At 45.2% G+C, this 24333-nt stretch overlaps 1 protein-coding gene across 1 annotated transcript in view; it reads left to right on the plus strand.

The window, feature by feature from the left end:
* Positions 1-874: 874 nt before the first annotated feature.
* The window catches only part of LOC133949941 (collagen alpha-1(XXV) chain), a 145946-nt gene continuing 122487 nt past the window's right edge, over positions 875-24333 (plus strand). Inside the window, exons 1-2 of the mRNA XM_062384044.1 lie at positions 875-1306; positions 1472-1541. Of these exons, the coding sequence (XP_062240028.1) occupies positions 1058-1306; positions 1472-1541 (319 nt within the window). The 5' untranslated portion in view covers positions 875-1057. The remainder of the gene's footprint in view (positions 1307-1471; positions 1542-24333) is intronic.

The following is a 24333-nucleotide window of genomic DNA, read 5'->3' on the forward strand; positions in this document are numbered from 1 at the left end:
TTCCAGGTTTGGGTGTGGAGTTAGCTCATTGTGGGGTTTGTGCATTGTCCACTCGCGTCATCATCACAGTAAGTCCACAAAATAGACATTAACCAACACTCCATCTGGATTCAAGACATCAAACAGTCCACGCGAGAGACAGACGCCACAGGAGCAGCTTTTGTCTGAAGTGCTGCGGGGCTCCATCATGGATCCCTCCTCTCCACACGAGCTCCAGGGCACACAGTCAATCAATAAGATGCGCGCTTTTTTCTCACGTGTCCAACCAACCCCGAAAGACTTTCATGCGTTTTTACGCAGCGCAAAAGGGCAAAATCAGTTTGTTAACGTTGCCAAGCGGCAGTTGTGGTGGCTCTAGTTCCAAAAATGAATTCATAATGAATAAACACATAAAATAAACCTATTAATGATTTAGTATCTTGAGCCTGTTTGTTGTTTCATGAGGCTCTTACTTTGAGCCATTAATGCGAATAAACATGATAATATGGTTAAATGGGTCTCATACGCAGCATTCTGTTTTTTTTTTGTTTATCTCACATGGGAACAATATTATAAGTGCACTTCAAGTTAACTTAGGGCGCGCCAATATCATATTAATCTGTCAGGATGGATTGGAGGCGTGTTGTTGGCGTAATGAGGGGGAGCACGCCTGCACAGTGGTAAAGCTGCCTCCACTCCACTGCATGTGCGCAGCCTTGTGTTTCCCCAGGCTTTGACTTTACTGTGGATGAGGGCATTTGTCCTGCGCGCGAGACTACTGTGCAAGGTTCGGTGCAACAAGTTTGCAGGAGCCTCAGCGCGCCGCCGTGCACACAGGTTCACTTTGCTTTGGCTGGAGCAGAGAGGAGAGGGATTCCGCTCGTCCGTCTGTAGCTGTCACCACTGAGCGCATCGTCTCAGCCAAGCGCCTTGCACACACACACACTCTATCACACACACGCACAGGAGAGCGTGCCACAAATTCGGGACTCCGCGCCAGATGCAGTTTGCTCCCCACAGCGCGTGTTGCTGAGTGGAGATCGCGAAGGCAAGAGGAGCATCAGAGTGCGTGGAGAAAATGGAGAAAGTGGAGCCTGAGAAGCGAGGGCATCAGCGCACGACACTGCTGAACATTATCTCGTCTTTATGTTCGGTGGCGTCCGTCGCCTTCTGTGTCCTTCTGAGCATTAACGCAGCGGACATTCGGCACCGGGTTGTGGATTTGGAGAGTGTGAATGGCGGGCAGACCTTGATCCGCGCACCCGGTTCCTCCATGGACGACTTGAGCTCCCTGGTTCAACAGAGAGTTGATGAGCTGCTCTCGCAGGTAAGTCTGGCTCGTGCACTTGCTCTCCACGAGTTAACTGTGTTCAGCTGCTTAATTGGCCGCGGCGCACTGACCCGGTTCAGGCAGAACTTCCTCTAAACGCTTGCAATTTACGCAGATAATCCTGTGCACGTGAATTAAATCAGCTTTCTTTCCATATTCCAGCGCTCCTATGAAAATTTGATCAAGATTCGGACTGCCAGACAAACATCACCTGAATGCAACTGCCCTCCAGGTAAAGGAAACTACTTTCCCCAGTGCATTCTCTCTCTCTGTTGGTGTATGTCTGTTAGTGTGTGTGTGTGTGTGTGTGTGAGAGAGAGAGAGACAGACTGTGGATTTGAAGCCTGTTTAAATTGAGTGTAAGAATGAACAGCTCCTTAATTTCTTCCATTCAATCTGATGACACCCACCAGTTTGTCTGGATATGTGTTGATAGTCTGCTGGAGCTGTGACTGTGAGGGATGCGGACAGCTGAATGGTCATTACGCATAACAGAGAGAAAGCTATTTAACTGAGGTCTATACTTAGAGGTGCTGAGAGGTTTGACTTTTGATCTTGCCCGTCCACTAAGGCCACATGAAATTCTCTTTTCTCACCAGTAGATGGAAACATTTATTCCCCCAGTGTGGGTCAGCACCCTGATCAAGGTTGGATTATTCACAGCATCAGTGAGGGAGATGTTGTTCAAGAGGATGCTGCAGAATTTGAACATTGACATCCAATCGTTTCCTTTGAATCTCAGGGTTTTCACTGTTGTGCATCATCGTTATTGGGGTGAAATCACAAAAATGATGAATTGACAAGGGGTTGACAGCTCCAGTTTGATGGCACTGAAGATTAAAATGGAAAGAATTCCTCCTCTCTGGCATCTTCAACAAATGATTCATACAGAGTTTTCTGTTTTCTGCAGTTTGAGTCGATTAAGACTCTTTTCCTCTTGTAGATTTATCAGGGCTGTTCCTCATACAATTCAGAGGAATAGAATTTTGTCATTGTTGAGTGAAATCCAGGTATTTCCTTTTTCCCCCCTGATGAAATTAAGGATAAAGTGCACGCTGAACGAGTTGAGGAAATTCTCCCGCTGTCGGAACAACAAGGTTATTTCCTACATGCTGCAAGAAACTGCAGCGTTTTTACAACTTTTAAAAGCTTGATGAGGAGGAATGTTTCTGTCCAGCTTTGTTATCTCCTTCAGTTCTGAATGTGAACATACTATATTGTCGGGAGCATAGATACACAGTGAGAGAGAGACAAAGAGGAGCCTTGTGGGTGGTTCTTATAAGATGGACAACAAAAGCGCCGGCAAGCATCTGCACAGCAGGGCCGAAGTGTCCTTGAGCAAGACGCTGAATCCCAACTGAAGCCAGAGAGTCAAGCAATAAAAAAAAGCCATTAAGGGAAATCCCTCTTGTGGATAGACGCAGCAACACATTCAAAAGAGTATCATGTCTCATGAAAGAAGAACCAAGAGCAGGGGAAGTGATAATCGTAAATAAATGGCACTAATTCTTCACTTCACCGCAAAGTGGTTTATCTTTGGCGGATGACTCATCACGCTGAGTGAAAACGCCTGAATTAATGTGCCCCAAGTATTTACAAGTATTAACCATAATGAGACTCCCAATCATGCTGCTCTCAATCCCTGTCCTGTGTCATGCGCTATTTTTCTCTTTCTTCTTTCTCTCCCACCACATTTCTGTAGAGGGCAGAAATAAAACAATGAAAACATTTCACATGAAATGAAGCACGACAACGCTAAAACCAAGGCGGCACTGATCTTGGAAAACCGGTGGATGCCAGTTGCCAGTTTGCAGCATTCTTTGTAAATGCGCTGGGATTCTTCTCAGGCCAAATATCCTTTATGAATGCTGAATGGGTTCACTCAATATTTATCCTCTCTTCTGTCGAGGAAGACTGCATGTGGCTCAGATGTGGTTTTTCTTTTTTCTTTGAGGGGAGGACAGTAATGTGCTTTTCGCAGTCTTCACTTTATTGCTGTCAAAGAAGATGGAGTGGGTTGCATAGACAAAGCAATGGTCCATAGCTTGGGGATATTTTATAGGGTTTCTCTGAATCGGAGGAAGTTTTTCTTGTGCCATCTTTATCTGAGGGCGTCTGTCGCTAACTCAGATTTGATGCTCATGTATAAATTAGTTAAAGAGCGGGAGGTTTTCTGCTGATGTCTGTAGCCCCGTCATTTTAGGACTCGGTAATTAGCTTCTGCGTGACTGAAATCATTTCGACACTTAGACAGGTTCTCAACCTGAAATCTTTTTTTTTTTCAGCCCCTGAAGTGATGTAGCTGTAGGGACGTGAATGTCAATGTTTATCACTTTGGTCCAGGCTGAAATAATGGATGGATTGCTATGAAGCAGGGTCCGCAGGTTTTCACCATTGGATTGTTTTGCAATAAAAATTGGTATAGATATATGCAGTACATGTTTCCCAGGCACTGTGATCCACGAGTTCAACCCTAGTGACAACGTAATCGCGACTTCACCCATAGGTTTTTTGAAACTTCCTTTTTGAAACCTTGAGTTTGGCATTTTCTTTAAACAGCCCTAGCTGTCAAGCACATTGTATCTATGATCCAATGCACACCGAGATTTATTGGTTATTTTATTCTAAATGAGGACAAATTAACCAAATTAACGTCATGAGGTATTGATAAGTGTGAAACTAGGGATTGGGACCATGAACGTGTGCTCTGAATCCAGGGGCGGACTGGGGGAAAAAAGTGGCCCGGGAGTTTCTGTCAGACCGGCCCACTCAATACACGGCGCGCGGCCCACCTGGGCCTCATGGGTTGTGCGCATGCGTATAACTGGGTGCCGCGTTGCGTGTATGTATGCAAATCCAAATTCTCTACACTTCGGCTGTGTAAGAACCAATTTAGAGGTGTTTATTAATAAGGTGGAGATCTTTTCTTACTTTGGACTTCCGAAGTCTGTAAAACACATATTAAAAGACACTTAAAAAAAAATCGAAAAATAGTCACCATGAGTGTGAAGACCGATTGCGAGTAGCAGTATAAAAGCAGTCAGTGCGAATAGATAGGTATAGCTCTTGGAGAAAATTACGCTTGTGCCGCTGTTTCAACCATTGTAGGGCTGATGCGATGATGGGCGTGGGCCGGTACATCATAGTGATGGGCCGTTGGATTTATATTTTCGGCCATCGGCCCACCGGGGATGTCCCCGGTATTCCCGATGGCCAGTCCGCCCCTGTCTGAATCTAGTGAGAAGAAGTCGTTTTTCCGCATAGACTTCTACAAAAATTCACTTCTTTCTGCAACCACTGGTGTCGCCCTCTGCTGATCATTCAATAAAACACAGGTTTTCATGTTTTTCCACATTGGCTTCAGTCTACGTCCATTTTATATACGGACTTCTTATCTCGGAACTTCAGATTGTTATTTTTTTTATGACTAAATGCCTATAAAGACATTCCTACCAGCCTCTGCTGTACTCTGTGTTTATTGTAATGTGAGCGTGTTAACTATGCTTGTGTTAACCTCAAAGTGCTGTTGTGCCTAACGTTAGTACACCGTCACAGAGCTGTGTGTGTGTGTGTGGAATTATAACAGGGACCCCATGTTCAGATTAAACCCCAGTCAGAATTTCTGAGCTGCACATTGGGTTTGAAAAACAGTTTTCACACCATGCAGTTGGTGTAAAATGTCTCTGGGGTAGGGGAAAAGAAAATAAATCTCAAACCAAACCCGTGTGAAAATGTCTATCATCACACCGGCTCTTTGTGCCACTCTGTGAAGCGAGTCCCCATCTAATAGTTGTCACTGTCCGCAGAATGCTTTTCTTTTTCAATTTTATTTTGTTTGTTTACCTGTTCCTCCCCGGGGATCTGAATTCCATGCAGGGCCTGTTGTTTAATGGGACTGTAATAAAATGTTCATTCTGCAAACTCTGGTGCTTTGTGCTTTCCCTGTTTACTCACCCGTACACCGCCAGCCCCCTCATCTCACATACATCCCCCCCCCCCCCTTTTCCCACTCTGCAGCATTTTTTTTTGATGTTTACGCTTCAAAAGGCCTGGCAGCTAAACAGCAGCTGAAGGTGCACTGCAGTAGAAAGGACAACATGTGAATGTGCTCGACTCTTTTTTTGTTTTTAACCAGGCAATAGTGATTGTAAAGGGCGAGGGGAAGCAGGATGGACCAGATTTCAGAATAAAATCGCTAGTATGTCCATTCAATTCACTTCACAAGAGGGGAAACCACACACGCCGCACCTCTATCAACCCAATCACCTCTTTTCAACTCCTTTTTGCCACCCCCCCCCCTTTCCCCCACCTCTCACTGTGTAATCCCAGCAGCCTGATACAGTTACAGTTGTGCCATTCCCGTCGAATATCAACTCGGTGGGCAACTGGTAATTAATCACCGACAGCTTTTTAAATTAAGCCCTCTGTGTGGTTTGGTGCTGGGAGGTGCCCTAATGGTCGTGTAATTACTGAGTGCGAGGTAAAGCTAAACAGGCTTCCAGGTAGCCGCTGCTCCCAGCTGCTTCTGGTTAGTGGGGGGGAAGCTGTCGCTGTGAGCAAACGAGGCCGGAGGCTAACGGTGGAGCCGCGTTGGTGGACTGGCAATCATGATTTGATTGCCTCTTAATTGCTTTAAGGGGAATCTGCATGCAAACCGTGGGCATATAGTACTCCACTCAGTCAATAACAGCACGCAGGCATAACCAGCTTAATTCATTCAGCTCCGGTTTTTACGTCAGTCCCAATAAATTAACATGACGTGGTTTATTGTGACGAAAAGTCAGAAGTGAGGCATTTCCTCTAATTTACAATTCTAAAACACGGTTTCTCTTAAACGGCAGGATGCTGGAAATAGCACAGTTGGTCTCTCTGTACCTTTGAATCAGCGTTTTTCTTTCTTTTCTATCGGCGATGAGAAGGCATGCAAGCTGAAAGCACTGGAAGTGAGTGGAGGGTTTGAAAGGGTGGCACACTTTTCTCCTTTTTTTACAATACACTCACCCGAGGGAGCGCTCTGAATCGAGAGGAGATGACATGGTTTTTATACGAGCAATGTCACAACAGGGCTCCGCAGGAGATTGAAGGTACCTCAGGCTGGGAGAGCATTTCAAAGGAGTGGAGCTGAATTGAAATGCTCGCGCCTCATGGTCCGTGTCGTTTGTCCTTGACCGTTTTCTGACGCCGGTCCTCAATCGAATCGTACATTTTTTCTGGGGGATAAAGTAGGAAGCTTGGCTGGGATTTCCGCCACCACAGTGCATCCCACATTTGAATGAAAAGATTGTCTCCAGCATAAATGGGCCGTGTTTGTGCGAAAATGAATGTTTTCCCTTTAGGATTCATTGCAGATTTTTACATCTCCAAAGCCCAAAATTGGACGGTGACAAAACTGTTGAATGTGTCTCACAATTCTTCCAGTGTGTTTTCAGCCTAGGGCTTCAATAAGCTCTGAGAGAATGTCACCCAAGTTGTTTTGAGGACAGATGAATGCTGAATGTGCTGCATTTAAACTTTGCCTGGTTCCTAAACTCAAGCATGACGCTCAAAGGAAGGTCTGAGCCAGTTGTATTTGCAGTGTATTCAGTGTGGTGTTTGCTCTTGTAGATCCTCTCTCTTTATCCTGCGCGGAAGCAAATTTGTTGTTTAAATATTGAACAAAAGAATTGGGGAGCATCGCGGTGGCAGGGCTGGCGACGATCAACTAGCCCTTTTACTGATGTTGATCTGACATAACCCCGTCCTCCATCGCCCTGCATCATCCAGTAGAGGAGGGAAATCAGTTCTGTTCACCCAGTTGTGTTCGCCTTGACTCCTCTGCCTTCTCTGTCACAGCTGGGTGGCAACTCCTCCACAAAAGGCCGCTCTCACACTGTCCCATCTGCACGGTGCCCTCTGACACCCCACTGAACTTTTCAGTCATCCTCCCTCTGAAGTCCACTGAAGTCCCCTTTGTGATGGCTCGGGTTCACCTCCCATCACGCGCCCACGTGTCCCCCTCGTCCCTGAGCCACAAGCATTCAAAGAACGTTTAATGGCCAAGGAGGAACTTCCAGTGTGGCCCTTCTGGAACAGCTGGTCTACTGTTCAATATGGTGATTTCTCGGCGACCCTTTAAGGCTTATTTATGCTCAAAGTTAGATACGGAATCGGACAGAGCCCTCTGTCTGCACTCTGCCTTCATTTCGTCCGTAGTGCACACCTTCTGAAAGTTTACGTATCACAGGTAATCATGGGGGGGCAGTGTAGACAATAGTTCGAGAGACACAAAGTTATTTCAACCAGTGGCATCTATTTGATCTTACGTTGCACAGACAAAAGGACAAACAGACGCTTTTGCCTCAATCACAACCTCCTCCACTCTGCGCTGCCCCCTAGTGGGTGTACCGCTTAACAACCATGCCAATGTAAAGGATGATGGAAGTTCGTGGGCAGCGACGATGACGTCGTTGGACGTATCTCTTCATATGTAATGGCGGCATGAATGAGCCTAAAGGCCGCAATGATGTTTGAGGAGTTTTCTGTTTACTTGAACTCTAATGATCTAATCTAATTTTAACACTATTTTTGTTACCAGCTTGTCTCATTTAAGGTTTCCTGGCGAAACATCTGATATATAGTCCATAATTCCTCTTTATGAATCATTATTGGCGTGATGCATAAATCCATACTCTGTAAAACGCAATTAAGCACCCGACGCCTGTTTCCTTGCACTGCAGCAACCCTTAGTTCATGCGCTTTGACTGAAATTGAAGGAATGATTTTCCAGTGTCTGTCATCGGTTTCGAATCACAAGTAACGCACGGCGATGCCAGTGTTCGCCCGTGTCATGGAAATTCTAGGGGCTCCAGAAAAGAAAAAAAACGAGGAACCCCAGAGGCACTCCCTACACACTCCGCCGCCATCCACCCCTTCCCACCGCCTGTGGCTTTATGCCCCAGGCTTCTCAGCCCTTGCAGGCAGGGATGGATGGGGGGGGGGGGCACAGATGCTGCTGGTCTGCACTCCATCAGTCTAATAAGAACAGGCACTACAAATGAAACCGGCCGGGGTGCAGGAAAAAAGAAGCAGTGGGACGTGCCTCAGCAGGAAGCTATAATTTCACCAACGTGTGCCTGACGTGCAAACTATGGTCAATATGGTTTTGCCACCAGTCATGGGTAAAAAGATACATTTTAGAAAAAACGATGCACGACTGGTATTTGCACAGTCTGTTTATTTTTCTTGAGGCCACAGACTTGGAGCGGCGTTCGCTCCGGAGCTTTTCCTGTTATCTTCAGCTCCTGAGTCCAAAAACAACGCACCTTGACACGGAGTCATTTTTCACTTCGGTGCTAAACCTGCAAGGGACTGTACAGACAAGACTGGTGTCGGGGTGAACTTGATGTTTGAGAAAATACCAGACAACCTTCTGCAACAGTAGCGTTTTCACAATGTGCGTCATCAGAAGTAACAAAAAAAATCCCAACCACTTCATGCATTATGGCACCCGTTCAGCAAAAATTCCTCCTTCACACAGTTTTTGAACTTTATTTATATTAACTGACATTGTCTCTGTCCTGGAAGTCCACTCAAACTCTGCACCTGCTCTTGCTTCTGTTGATTTCTAGACTTTGTTGCTGATAATTAATTCATAAAGAAATTGGACTAATACAGAGAAGTTGGTGTCCTTGTAAACATAGTCATTGTCTTTTGCTAAATTGTACATTATATACAAATGTCAATTCCAACCATCCCCTTCACAGCATTCCCTTTTGCAAAATGCTCATTAGAGTGAACCTTTTTTTCTGCGGGCCCTCTTTTCAATTTCCAAAGGTTCTCGAACAAAAACAAGCGAGCATATCCAAAGACAGCGGGGATTCGAGCGATTTTGCTCAAACTGGAAAAAGTGATGGAGGCAAGCAGAGTTTGCCCAGCAGCTGGCCAGATGATGTATGCTCCCAGACTCCCCGGGGTCGCCACCAAGAGGTTAGACTCAAAGAAAACCAAAACGGTCTCTAAACAGTTGGATCAGACCAGTTTCCTGTCCTCTGAGCCACACATCACTGAGACGTCCAGTACTTTTTTTTTATCTCAGTTAAGGGCTCTCTCTTATTTTCCCCTCCACTCCTGTTCCAGGTTTAGTGTGAGACGTCCTGCTTGAGATCTTGTCTACTTGCTCAGCGGCCACCCCTCCACACTCGCTCCTCGCCACTACTCACAAGGGGACTGCTGGCCGGCTCTTCTTTCTCGAAGCCGTGTGTGCTAAATGTGACATGAAATTTGAGTCGTGCCTGAGGATCCGAGTGGCAAATAAACACGGGCGAGCAAACATTTGAGCCCCTTGTGCACTCACAAACACGCTGTCGCACACTCACGGACACAACTGGATCAGGGTCTGCGTGCTCTTGCAGATGATCCCACTGGCGCACACGCGTGGAGGCGCCGCAACAACATGCAGCTGTACATGCGTGACGCCCTGTGCTACCTCACTGTAGCTTTTGTAACTCAGTCCACCAGCGGCAAAGATTTTTGAAGTTATACTGTGGTTGGGGTCATTTTGTTTTTCTAAAGTAAAAGAGGGAGAGAGCATCAAATAAAGGGTTGGAAGCCGCTCATTGTCAATTTCCCCAACAAGCCATGATGTTAAAAATGTTGAGGAACTCTGCTTTCTAATTAAGCCATAGGCACCACTGTTATTCTTTTTTGATTTGTACGTATAGGATTCCCCCTGTAGCCAGTGATTATCCTGAATATGCAATGAAATAATTGGGCTCAAACACCAACAATACAGTCAGGGAGGTGCCGAACTTAACAAACGTCTGATGACCCCAATGTTCACTCGACCACTGCGTCGGTGTCAGGAATGATGGATTGATACGCAGGAGGTTCCGCTCATGGTCCGGACGTACGGCACAGTCAGTGTTGCTTTTCGGGGGCCCCTCCCCTTGTATCTGATGAAGAGGAGGGTAGAAACAGCTGTGTAAGCCACAGTTGAGGCCCGGAAACCGAGTGGTGAGACAGACAAGCCTATGCACTTTAATTTTACTGGCTGGTTATATGATACGGACCAAGCTGGCGAGACGGCTGGTTAGATTGTAATTTCTGACAGCTTGATAAACAGCGCCGATGCAGCCTGAAAATAGGTTTGTCTGATGACCTGTCTCCGTTTGGGACACTGTGTTGTAACGATTCGAACTGTGCTCGTCTGCGGACATCACCGATGCCCTTTTATAGTGGAGCAGCTTTCAATCGTTCTTAATTCTGCGAGCAGAAATTAGATTGTGGTGATGTAAGATTAGATGTGCAGTGGTTAGGTCAAAGGGAAACCATGGGATGCAAATGAATGAAGTAATTGTCTGCTGGCTAAAACTATTTCCTTGATATCAGGGTTTAGGATCAGTAACCGTACACAGCGGGTCTGTCAAGCTTCGGATTTCTTTTGACATTTTGTATTTCAAGACACAGATAACGTTTGCACGGGATGAATGAATCAGTGTGTTTGTCGGTGTGTCTGTGGCGAGGCAGTTCACCACCTGCTTTTGAGAGGCATTGCTTCCAAAGCAAAGGAAAGGATTTACGTCTCCACTAAAAACAAAATTCATTCTGGAATTACAGATTATTTATGAGAAAAACATCTTTGCAGCAGTTAACATGAGCTCACATCCTCAAGCTCTCATGTGAAAATAACAAGTACAATCTGAAAAAAATTAAGCCGGTCTTCTTAAGCCTTTGGAGTCTTGTCCCTGGTTTCTGGCTCCTCTCGAAGCCGAAATAAAATAATAGAATTTCGATCTTGGTTAAACACTGATAGCTTAACAGATTGTTCTGCGGGATCATCTGGGGTTTATCTCCTGCCCCTTTTCCACAAAGCAGCTCAAGAGCCTGTTAGGAGCCAGTGCCTCATATCGAACCACAGACAAACTGGTTGAACTCTAGGCACCAACACTTTGCTGATCTAGAAAAAGGGAGTGTTTACATGAGGGGCTGGGGGCAGAAGTATCGTGACCAGTAAAAACCAACCAAACATTGTGTCCACCAAAACAAAAGAAAACAGCTTGTGTCTGTTTACAAAAATGGAATATTGTAAACAGTGGATGCCAACGTGATGCATTCAGTACAATAAAGACAATCCTACCACTGTCCACTTGTGCGTCCCTGGTCACCACATGCACATTTAAGACCTTTTCACAGCTAGAGACACATTTTAGCAAAAAACAAGAATGGGTAATAATGAAACTGCTGATACTGATTTAAAGTTGGGGTTGGATTTGTTTTCCCTCTTCCTGTGCATGGTTGTCGGAGAAAGAATATCTAGGCTGATAATACCATTCATCTGGATTCATGCTGTTCACTCCGAGGCTGAAGACTTGTTTGTTTGTGTGTGTGTGTGTGTGCACGCAGTCGTGTTTGTTAGGTTTTAATGAATCGAGCCCACTGAGTGGAAATGTTATGAGATTGTAAATCAGAATATCTCATGCATATTTTATACATTCTGCTTGCAAACCTAAAAGTATAAAGCTCATTTATGCCGACTGCGACATCCAAACGATGCACAGACACAAACAAGTCAATGTGTTCTACATTCTCCTGCTTAACGTGGCTGCAATAATTCATATTAATCTATTTGTAGGAAATGACCTCAATTGCTTGCCGTGCTTGTACACAGATTAGTTATTCTTCTGTCTCATCAGGGACTGACCGTGATGACTGTAAACCGCTGATATTGCACAAAAAGTCCCAAACAGTGATGTGTTTTATCTTGTTTTCACATGACAAAAATATCAAAAGTTACTAAATATTCATATGCAGCCCTCACGACTTCACATGCACACACTATGATGGAGAGATCAAGTTTTATTTTCCACCTCGGAATGTCATAAAATTAAAAATCTTGCTGCTCTTAAAAGATTTAAAAGCAACTTACCGCAGTGCATTTCAAAGCATAGGTCAATTAAACCTTTAGTATGCAGATATTAACTTGTTCGAGCAAGATATTACTGCGTGCGAACAAGTTATTATCTTATAACAAAATATCCCCTTTATGGGCTCCATAGTTTCCCTGACATCATCTAACCTTTTTCACTCTCCACCAGTCAACACGGCGTCCTTCGAGGCCCAGTTTGGAACGAGGTTAATGTGCCACCTCCCTCGAGCCGTGCTGCCATATCTCAAACATTTTCACATCTTTAGAGATTCTCGTTACTGCAATGCAAAGTTCCCAGCGAGAGGGACAGCGTCTTTTATGCTGGCTTGAGCTCTAAGTGCCGCTCGTTTCACGCAGAATGTGACACTTGCCCGCCTGCTGTGACAGCTGCAGGGGGCTTCAGGTAGAGCACGAGTCGGATAAATTCAACACATGCTGGAAATTCTATGCATGTACCCGACTAGAGGTGTTGAAATATGCAGCCCAGTGTGTTATATTTTGAAGTTCAAAGATGTCAAGAGAGCTTTTGGTGATGAGGGCCGACACCGGTGTCGATGTATTGTAAAAACACAAGAGCTACGCAGCAGAATTGCAACTTTAAGTCCTTTCTCTGCTTGCTGCACCACCCCTCACCTGAACGCTGTTGTTGTGAATGTGTACAGTAATGAATGGCTTCTGTGTTTAAAGATCGAGACCGCCTGAAAACTCACAGGGCGATAGCGGTGATGGCTGAAGGGAAAAACTGTCTGCCCCCGAGTCCCTGTGACTTAATATAGAGGAGTCAGGTCAAGGTTATCTTTATTGTGAGCAAATGACAAGTGAACCCTCGTTCTTTCGCAGATATACGGCGTGTCAGCATGACTGATCTGCAGTGCTTGGAGTCGAGATTATCGCTTTCCTCTGTTCTAAACAGGAAAAAGATGAGCAGGGATCCATCACCGCGCCCTTGACCTTCAAAAAAAAAATTACCTTTCCACGCGGAGCTCGTGCTCCCCGGCATCTGCTGCCACGTTTAAATAGCCACAGGAAAAGATTATGGAGACGTGACTTTACACGACGTTGATTTCATCTGATTAAATATGACATGACGGGCTAGTAGTTTGAACTTGATATTATGTTTTTAGTGCCCGGGGAAAGATGGTGGAGCAGATTAATTTGTCTCTCTCTCGCTGCCAAATGTGTAATATAAATTTTAAAGAATACAGAACATTTTCTAAACACACTGACGCCCAAATTAAGAGCAGGATCGGAGCTGCAGCACGTGTCTGTTGTCAGCTTTGGCATCCTTTTCCCTCACTTAGGAGGGAAAGTTGTGCACATGGGAAAGTTTGTAGTTACTCATGCACTCCTGGCGGTCCCACCTATACTTGGAGACGCTTTTTGAGGTGGAGGTCTGTGGGCAGGAGGTGGCAAAGTGTCCGCGTCACCGCAAATGTCACGTCCCGGTAATACGCAGTGTGTCGGTCTTGTCTGAGCGAGAACGGGGGAATAATACGACATAACTCGGTGCTTTAAACCGAAGAAACCCAGAGTCCCACAGGAGTGAGAGCACTGCTGCGTGTGAATGTCATACCCATAAATCTACACGGCCGGGCTCTAGATCCAGTCGCAGTTTCAGCAATTGCCGCGGAGTTGAAATGAGTTAATTAAATCGGAAAGTCAACATTGCAATCCCTGCTCGAGACGGAAAAAAGGGAATATTGCAGACTCTGCTCGGTAAAAACCTTCAGCCTGTCATCACAGAAAGCTCTTCACGGTTGAAAATATCTGATACTGAATGGGTGTGGTTGCAGCCTCACACCCCCCACGGTTTTTTGTGCAAAGCAAGACAAAATCAATGGGCCGGATATGAGGCTACCTGTGAGAGGTGCCGCCCGGGGCAGGGCGCGGTGCCGGCAGAGGTCAGGGCTCTGCTGCCTTGGAAATAACATTTATCCAGCAGGAGCAGTTTTTACAATAAAAGTGTTTGTGAAGAAGACAGTTTAACCCGGCTATATGTCTTCATTACATAAAGCATTCTGCATTTAGCCAAAGTGCAGGCGGGGAGAACCTCTGATCGGTTGCGAGTGAAAAGGGGCATCGTCTGAGTTGTCTGACGTGCCACGGCAGGTAGACCCCCCCCCCCTCTTCTCAGATTAGCGTGCGCCAGCCAAAGTCAACACAGGAAGTGGAGAAATGACTTCCCTCGTTCGCACCGCGACTGCTAATGCTCAAGCGGATCTGGTGTCAGACGGGTCAGGTTTGCGAAGGTGTAATTTGTGTTCACATGTGAGGCATCATTTAAACCTGCCAAATCCCAGGAAAACAATTATTATTCATTCTATATTGTTATTTTTGGCCGCGACTTTGGGCATATTGAAGTGTTTTGGTTTGTCATTCTAAAGACGAAATTTATATTATTTATCTAAGGAACAAAAACCTCTGATTGCAGAAGTGAGTTTAAATTGTAATTAAAGCGTTATTGAGAGATTGCGACAGATATAATGATTTTTTTGTTTAGGAGCTGCTTACATCGTACACATGAGCAAAACCGGTACATTTATGGGAAAGGGGAATATTTGTTATAATACTAATAATTTGATACTTTTTAATGTGAATAAGTAATACAACATAGTATAAGGGCTTCATCAAGGGGTAAAGAATAAAGAATAAAGATGGAAAATCTAAATTTTGTGATAAATTTTTATAAAGCCATGATTTGTCCTTTTAGAGGCGAAATTCAGAAGATCAGCCTGTCACCTGTGTTAAGAGGAAGGTGGACTATCTTGTTAAGTTTACTTTATACTTTATTCCATACTTTGTCTTGTGACAGCTATCACAAGGAGATAGCTGCAGGCAAAGCATGCTGGGAAAGTATGTCTGCTATCATCATCTTAAAGGAGAAAATTGATTTTGGGAAACATTACATCTCACATAATAACCTCAAAGAAAAAGGCAATTTGTAATTTTTACACTTTTGTACAGAATAAAAAAAATGAGAAGCAACACCTTATTACCATTTGGTTACCATCACACAGTCAGGCCAGCTGGCTTTCCCCCCCAGCTTACAGTCTCTGTGCTAAGCTAAGTTAGCCTGCTGCTGGCTGTAGATACATTTTTACTGCAATGAAATGAGATTGGTTTAAACTTTCCCATCCAACTCTCGGGAAAAGTGTAGTCCTTATAGGTTGTACATAAAATGTTGAATATGAACGTGTGTTTTTAACGATGTGTTTTAAAAAAAAAAATCCATTACATATGTTGTCAACCTGTTAATTGAACTCATAAATATTTGCGAGAATAAAGTTGGAGGGGAAAGTGTGATGCAGTGTATCTGTAGCGCTGACAGTCTTACATTCGGTGGCCAAAACGGAGGCGTTATGAGTCCAAAAATGAGGCGAGCTGCTCGTAAAAACGGGTTTACGCAAAAGGCACCGAAACATCGGCAAGGCACTGCTTGCCACCTCTTGATGTCAAAATTGGGTCATGTGCGCGGCCCTTCCCAACCCACCCGTGTTTAATTGCCATGTGTTGAAGAATTTCCCATGTGCACACGAACCATTCAAGTCTGGTGCGGCCTAATAATTGTTCGCTTAAATCGCCTCTTTGTGCTGCTGTCTGCACCCGGGCTGCCAGTTCTTTTTTTTCTTCTTCTCTTTTTCCTCCCTCCCCCTTTCTGCACGACCTCAAATGGGATCTCTCCGTGCTCAAATTGATGACGCCGATGGAGCCGGAGTGAAATATTCTCTAATGGGACGGGACTGACTGTGTTTGACGATTTCAAACCAGGAGCAAAGCGGTCTTTTACAAGCGATCTTTGACTCAGTGGAGACATTCATCCTTTCCGCTGCAGGCCCCTGCTCTGCTCCGTCCAATCGCCTCTTTCCTCTGTTCAAAGGCTCTCTCCAGCCTCAGTGAGACCAGCAAGCTCTTAGGGGTCTCCGGATATTGACTGGACTTATCTACGAGGCGAGACAAAAAAAAATAATCATCAAACCGAAAAACACAGAAGCAGGCTGGTGGGCAAAAAAAAAAAAACGACAGAAAAAACAATTTAGGCGGAGCAGCCTGTGTGTGCGCTGCTGATATGGATCCCCCATGAGAAGATTCAGGTCACTAAATCCCTCCTCAAACAGGCCACGAAAAAAAAAAAAGGCCCTTCAAAGTTAGAGGAGAAACAAACAGGGCTTTTTGTTTTTGCCCTCTGCAAAAAAGAGAGTTTTCTGTGCCGCCTCAGAATGATAAATTAAAGAAAATGTCTTCGGAGGCCACATTAAATGGCTCATGAAAATAGCAGGCCCTGTGAGAGTCCACTGTGCCGACTCTGTGCACCGCGCTTTGATGATAGTGAATGCCACACTGTTTTATCTGCCGTGACAAAATGCCAGAGTCCTGGAAAGGTTTCATCCTGAGTCATTTTCCCTCTGTCGGTGTTTCGCCGCAGCGAGGCACAGCAGTTTACCGGCGTGACTTTCAACGATTGCTTCGGACTCGCCAATGACGGGGTGTTGTAGCCGGAGGGCCGGAATTTTTACCTGCGCTCACCACACTCGTTAGAGGCCTCTGAAACTCTAAGCGGTTCACAGGGATGAGGCGGGTCAGGTTCTGCCTCGTATTGATGTCTTAAAATATTGAATATGTCAGTTAGTTCTTGTAGCTTGTTCGGCTGTTGTGTGTAGGTGTGTGTGTGTGTGTGTGTGTTGAAATTCAAGCCCAGGTCAGACGGCTCGGAGTTCAGACCAAGAAAGCAACCCCTGTCAGACTCCCCAAAACCCTCCGGGCTCGAGATGAAACAGAGAAGAGAGAGTGTGAGTGTGAGTGTGTGCGTGTGTTTCTATGAGCCCTGTACATCTCCGGTTTGCCAGCGACCTGGACTGATATTTCCAACTTGTGCTGGTGTAAATAAGGGCCGCCACAACCACAGCAGGTGTGGGGCGCAGGCCTCTGGGAGCAGGGGAGGTCTGTGCCCCTTCAACCATCAGTCTCCAGTAAAAACGGCCTGGAGAAGTCAATATTTGCGCTCGCTATCAAAGCAGAGACTGTTTTTGTATCAAAATCCCGGCTGCACAGAGGCGAGCTTGTCCGTGAATCCAGGAGATGTCGGGGATAACATGAAATCTTTGCACTGGTGTCCCACGCTTGTTATGCTTTGTGGTATAAGCGTAAGCCGTCTATGGCTGTTGACGACGCAAATTGAGCACACCCTGGATTTTAGTTTTGTGGCAGTAGCATGAATTAACCCAAGGTTGTGGAAGGCGTGCAGAGTTACAGATTCACAGATACGGCAACAAAACCCTGACCCCTCACTCGACCGCATTTCTCTTCTACGTAGCTTTTTAGCCTGTTTCAGCTCATTGTTTTGGTTTTGAATTAGCCCACCTTACATTTTTGCAGTGTCTCAACAGGAAGTGGAAACATGTCGCCCATCTATAGACTCAGTGTACGGTTGGACCACGCAAACTTTGTAAGCTTTAGCTCCTGTCTAATTTGAGACTGTCCATCATTAGATGTATGTCTCGTCCAATCAATAGCCATCCTCTTTTCGCTTCACGTCCTTAGCAAATGAACTCACAGGGAACATTTTAAGACGTCCACAGGAGATCAGACTGCAGCGGTGTCTGCGTCTGTCCCTCCCTGTCTCTTGAAAGTGTTCGGAAAAACCCTTGCGTGGCCTTGCTTTGATTTTCAGTGTTTACCGAGGGATTCTCACCACAGCTGCTCACATGTGGTCGGCTGCTCCGGTTCTGCTCACTGAAACCATCCGCTCACAGGGCTAGGCGGTGTCCTAACTCTAAAGCAGGACGTCGCAGTGGAGTTTTCACAACTTACGGTGTCTGTAAATTTACAGAAGGAGGAACAGATTCATGGATCGATTGCCTCGGGAGCAGCAAAGAGAAACGGGGGAGAAAATATTTCAGGTAAATAATTTCACAACATGCCCGAAAATGTGGCAGCATCCGGATTCCTACGAGAAAACAGTTTCTAGAAAGCCATTCCTCTTACTATATTGTGCTCAGACCACTTGAGTCACACCTAGTGAGAGCCTGCAAGGTCCGGTTTTAAGATTGGTAGAGTGCACCACATTGGTTTTCACACGGCCTCTTGCATGCGAAGCAAATCAGCCACACTTAGAGCTTTAACAGTTCCACATTAGCAGGGAGCTCGTGGTAAACAAGCCGAGCGGGGCGCTGCGTCGCCGACTCTCCTGTGCTGCAGTCTCTCTTTTTAGTGTCCTTTTATAGCCTCCTTCCTTCCTCCTCACACTCCGCGGTCTTCTGAGAGGCCGTGCAGGCGCACACAGGGGAGCAAGGAAGTCAGCATGCTTCATTAAGTGAACGCGGCACACCGCGGATGTCACTGCAAACAACAGAGGCTCTGTTCAGGAAAGAAATGACACTTAGAAATAATAGCGAGCCTGAAGCTGCCTTCTTAAAAGACGGCTGGTGGTTACATGGCCTCCAGCTGTGGTTTGCAGGTTTGGATTCTACATTAGCAAACTGGTGGTGTTGAAAAAGGGCCCACTTCCTGTTCATGGCAGCTTTTCATTATCTTGAACGTGCATTTCTCTACACTGTGTTTGTAATGGCTGTAGTAGAACAACAGAACAGAACATGAAGGCCCTCTAATCCATTTCTTATTCAGATCTGCTATTTAAACTCTCAAATGTTTATATGGGGAAGTATTATTTTATAGTCATGTAATTCATGTAAGTTTCTCAGTAGAATTTTGTTTGACTGGTTCGAGTATCACCAGATATTTAAACAAGAATACCATGATCAAGTCATTACATAGTGGATTGACGTGGCACATGACCAATGTATCTATACGCACTGCCAAGTTGGGGGATCAACACCTTTTCTCTAAAATAAGGTGGTGGGGATGGATATCCACTAAGCTGACTCTAGTTCAGGGTTCAGACGTGGAATGTAGTGCAGCTGTAAAAAGTTGTCTTTAAAACTCCAAATGCATATTAGCTGGCACAATCATCTGAGCTTTATAAGTGTCTCTTTGAATTTGTGCTTGATTATTGACAAAATTCATGTTAAGTCATAAAACGGTTCTACCACAATTCCCATATCCTATGAATGACATTGACAGACCTGGTCAAAATTGATATTAAATGTGCTACAAAAGGCCAAAGAAGCAGTTTCTCACTGGCATGACAACAGATGGACGTGTGCAGTGGAGGTCACCTCTAAGATCCATGTGAACGAGCATGTAGTCCTCTTCTTCCAACCCTTTGTTGGTGCTTTTCTACACTTCTTTGCACGTTACTGCCATCAACTGTCAATGTGTGGAAACGCGTGAAAGAGTTGCGTGCCTCCTCACATGTGCATATGTACAAACATAGAAGGGACACACTCAAAGCTACACTGCATTACCAGTGTACAAATCTACACAGTGTATACGTTTAAATCAATACACTATATGAGAGGGGTCCCCTCCTGCAGGTACCCGGTGTAATTCACATTTTTATCAGTGATGTAAATACTCTCGGTTTTAGCCGCTCTGTGAACGTCTCGTGGATTTCTTTACAGACTGACAGAAAGAAAGGAGGCACCCTCAACAGAAATAATTATTTTTGTGAATCGTCAAAATAACTTTGAAGCTGTTATTTTAAGGTACATGAACCACATTGTGTTGCTTGGAGTGGTTGTACTGGAAAAAAGGCGAAAAAAATATCTCACTCCAATTTCAAAATGTGAGGATTCTCTATTATGTATTTTGTGGAGGGCAATTTCAGTGATGACATTTCATCATTCGCTTGCATCTTTCATTAACAGAACATTTGCATTAAACACATTGAGTCGCAAAGAGAATATTTATTTTTCAAGATATTGTATTTACGTCTCATGAAGTCTAGTCTAGTTTACGGATGGGACCTAGTGAATCCCCTCAGACAGGTGCATGTCTGCAGTACCTCCGGGGTGGCTGCATGTGCCGGGGGTGGGGGGGGGGGGGGGTGGGGATTAAAGAAGGGAAGAGTGTTGGAGCTCTGCCGCAGGGTCTGTCCTGCCTGCTGCTGTTTAGCCAAGACAGCACCAGCGAAACACGAAACAGATGACAGGGGGTGGAGGAGGGCTGAAAGTCTGGCCTGTGTTTTCCTTCTGTTATGTCTGTGTTTACCCTCGAGAGGTGTTGATGGAATATGGCTACCATATTGTCTGTGATATTACCCATGTTGCAGCAAGGGGTGGTTCCTCCAATTGTCCTCCTTTGCTGGTTATTGTATCATCTGTCAAGCCTCTCTGTGTCGAAACAGGCTCACTGCTCCCCTTTACTGAGATGCATTTACATGTATATTAGTGTAGTGCTTTTGAATACTTCTAAGAATATATGTGATCCTGAGAATTAAATCCTCAGTCTATCCTGTAAGAAATTCTGGTCCATCTTCGATTTAAACCTCAAACCTCATCCCCTGTGCTCGCTCAGGACATTTTGACAGTCCACTCGCCTTGCAGCTATGCAGTGGTCCATTTCAATGTGGCTTCTGCAGAGCCTGACAGCCTCAGTTAGGACTCCGGTGCCACCTCAGTTTCCAGCAAAGGCAGAATTGGTCCTTGCCGTAATCTTGGAGGATCGTGTTATGTTCTCTCTAAGGATTTTTCAAATTATTTTATGTCATGGTAAATCTTTGCAGCCGCAGACCCCGGACCCTAAGCTCCATATCCTCTGAGGTTCTACTCCACTGGCTGCAGGACTCTGTTTGGGTGTTTGCTTACACCAGCCTGAAATGGCATGGAGTGATTAATACCCAGGTTGGTTCCAGCGGCTTGTGTGTTTTAGCAGCCATTGATAAATTGACTGCTCCGTGATCAGTATTTTTGGAAAGTCTGGACTCTGAATATTTGTAATCTCCAGTTAAGCATACAGAGAACCTCTCACAGTCCTGTGAATCATTAATCTTTGTGTTTCCCTGAATCGATCTGAAACATGACACACATTGGTAACTGTAGCCCTTACACTGATTAGTAATTTAAAGGACTGTGCTGTATTTATTGATGAATTTATGTATTCTAATCAATGACACTTTGAAGATGACGCCGCTGATTTGGAATTTCAGACGTTCACGATGATAAATGCAGGCTTGTGGCTTCCCTCCAGGTTGTACTGACCTTAGGCCTCTACCCTTGCCATCACATCAGCCACACTGTGATGACAAGATTTAGTCAAAGCATGGCCATGAATGCATGTGGGTGGGCAGGCCGACTCTGCTTTCTGGAACAGACGAGGCTCTGAGGCCGACAGCTGAGCCCTGTTTCGCTCCCCCGAGCTTATCTATTAATCGCCACCTTTCCAAACCCTCAAGGTTCTTTTGGAGATGCCACAGATACCGCACTCTCACGTCAGTGCTGACAAACCAAAGAGGAAGTTGAGGAGATGGTTGCTCATTTGTTTATGGTGTGGTGCCCTCGGAATGGACACGACCTTTGACCTTAGCGAGCTCTCGTCAGAATTGTTAGGCAGGCAGCAGAACAACACTTGAGACTGAAATAGTAACAAGGGGGCAACATGACATTCCTGCGCATCTGTTGCGATGCTTAAGTCAGAGAGAGATGGTGCTGAAAGAAATCTTAACAATACTATTTGCGGTATCTTCATTGTGATGCACTATAAGGTAGATGTTTTTGTCTTTTGAGGACAGTTGCCACACGAATGGATCAAAGTTACAGGAGCCTGCTCCACAACGTGTCAGGGAATGAGATGCATGCCAAACAATCCAACCTTAGCATTTCGCGGAGTGCTAGTGAGTTGGCAGTGTAAGCGGGGAGATCAGTGTCCAGCTGGCTTTAAATCCCCTGAACAACCCTGACCAACCCAGTGCACCAGGTAATTTCGATAAACACCAATGTCAAATTAGTACCTTTACGACTGCGTTGGATATACTAGCTCTCTCTACATATGTTTTGAGTTGTTCTGGCCGGTGCACACGATATACACTATAGTTTCTCCAAATGGCCTTAAAACAGCAAACCAGTACGAAACGGCAGTGTTCTTGTCTCTGTAAAGAAGTGCCAAGAGACCCGAGTGTCATTGGTTATATAGAAGATGAAGTGTTCTTTAGTTTTTTGCCCAAAACCAAAATAGAGCATTGGCCTTCTTCGAGCATATTTTCTTTGTGTCTGTGGTACAAACCTTGGCCTCGAACACGTTTTGTAAATCTTGTGGAGCCATGTGCTGTGCTCTGTAGCTGCAGGGACAAGGATTCTCTTCCCTCCCCACAGTCCAGTAGTTACCCCTCCATCCTCTCCCCTTCCCACTCTGAAGTTACCAGTGCTGCTGCGGCCAGAACAGACTCCTGTATCGGGGGGATTGATCGGTGCCAATGGCTGCCCCTTCTTCTGGGAAACAGATCCTTGAATGAAGGCTTGTGGTGAAATGTTTACAATGTGGGAACTATTAGCAACCTACAGGGAGAAACAACCCTGAATGGTGTAATCAATACTTCTTTTGTTCGTTGAACCCGCACACTCAAAACCCCAGCGTTTCCAGCTCCATAGCTATATGGCCATGGTCATTGTTGCAGTGGGGAAGCTGCTTTGTGTAACCAATGTAGAGAAGTGTAATAGTAGAGGTTTAAGGACACGTAAACAGGCTTACTGATGCTAAGCACTGAGAACCTGACAGTAATGGTTGGACGTATGAATCAGGCTCTCGTTACTAGCGCCAAGCTAACCTGGAAAACTAACCGGAAAGACGGTTTCACAGCATCAAGCTCTATGACCGTTAGTGAAAGTATGATTCCCAGATTCTCACTCTGTGCAAATCCATCCTCTGCAACAGATATCGTCAGGGAATGTAAGTGATAATGGGAGAGATCAATGAGGAAAGCTGTTGTGCAGGACTAGTATTTAAGTATTGGTATTTCCGCAGCCGTCTCCGTGTGCAACAGCTGTACATGTGTACAACATGCTCATTTCCGTGTGAGGACACATGCATGTCAGTCATGCAGTAAAGACCCACAATATCCTGGATATGATCAAGCGATATGGGTCAGTCAGCAACACCTGCCACTGGAATTCGAGGATCAACACTCACGCCACAGCAGCTGATTACCCCTTTTCACCCAAATCCCAAATGTATTTGAATGATTGATGAGTTGAGCATGTGTGGAGTAACTGTTTATCTAAGGCAACGTCCCTCACTTCCTTTTAAATTAGTCTCTCATGTACCTTTTGTTGTATTTTGCTTTAGAGCTCGCTCTAAACTGCACAAAGTCCTGCAGGCATCCGCGGTCAAAAAATTACCATGCACCTGTTCCCACTTTGGCACCCTCCTCAAGTCCACAGCAACTGGGCTCAATGCTGAAAGCTTTCAGGGCTGAACTGAGATCAGTTGGCCAATGGATCCCCTGCAGTCTTCTGTATTCCCGACCAAATATCTCTCTGCAAAAGCTGACATTTTCATCTGTCGGGGAAAAAAATTACTGCAGGGACCAAGCTTATAGTTAAAATGTTCAAATCCAGTCTCTCAGCTTTAATTGAAATGCAGCTTGTGAGGATTGTGAAAGACCTGATAGGTGTTACAGAAGCAATTTCACTGCAGCGAGGTGCGAGCACACGCAGCCGCTGTTAGGCCTCCAGGTGCCTTCGAATCCGGCAGATGGGTGATGTTTAATGATGCATTCATTGATTTATTCTTGGCAGGAAGGTTACTTGCCTAGCTAGAGAGGTGCTGCTTCTCAGAATATGATTTTATTAACTTGTCCACTTGTAAAAATACACTTGAGGGAAGGTCAAGAAGACAGATTGGGATTCAACACTAGGTGAATAGTTCTATACATATATAAATATATGCATGTGCCTTTTCAGGTAGACCTGTACAAGTTTAAACCTCAGAAAGATGTCTGGAGAAGCTCTTATTGAGTTTTCAGAGAGGGGAGGGTATGTTGTATGTATGTCTGCCAACTAGGAGTGGACAGCTGTGAACATGAGAGCCACAACAGAAGCTGTGTACATTTCCTTTTTTAGCAAAGCCACGTTTTGATACTACACTGTGTGTGTGTGTGTGTGTGTGTGTGTGTGTGTGTGTGTGTGTGTGTGTGTGTGTGTGTGTGTGTGTGTGTGTGTGTGTGTGTGTGTGTGTGTGTGTGTGTGTGTGTGTGTGTGTGTGTGTGTGTGTGTGTGTGTGTGTGTGTGTG

The sequence above is a fragment of the Platichthys flesus genome, chromosome 24, assembly GCF_949316205.1.
Source record: "Platichthys flesus chromosome 24, fPlaFle2.1, whole genome shotgun sequence".
In the NCBI taxonomy this organism is placed as follows: domain Eukaryota; kingdom Metazoa; phylum Chordata; class Actinopteri; order Pleuronectiformes; family Pleuronectidae; genus Platichthys; species Platichthys flesus.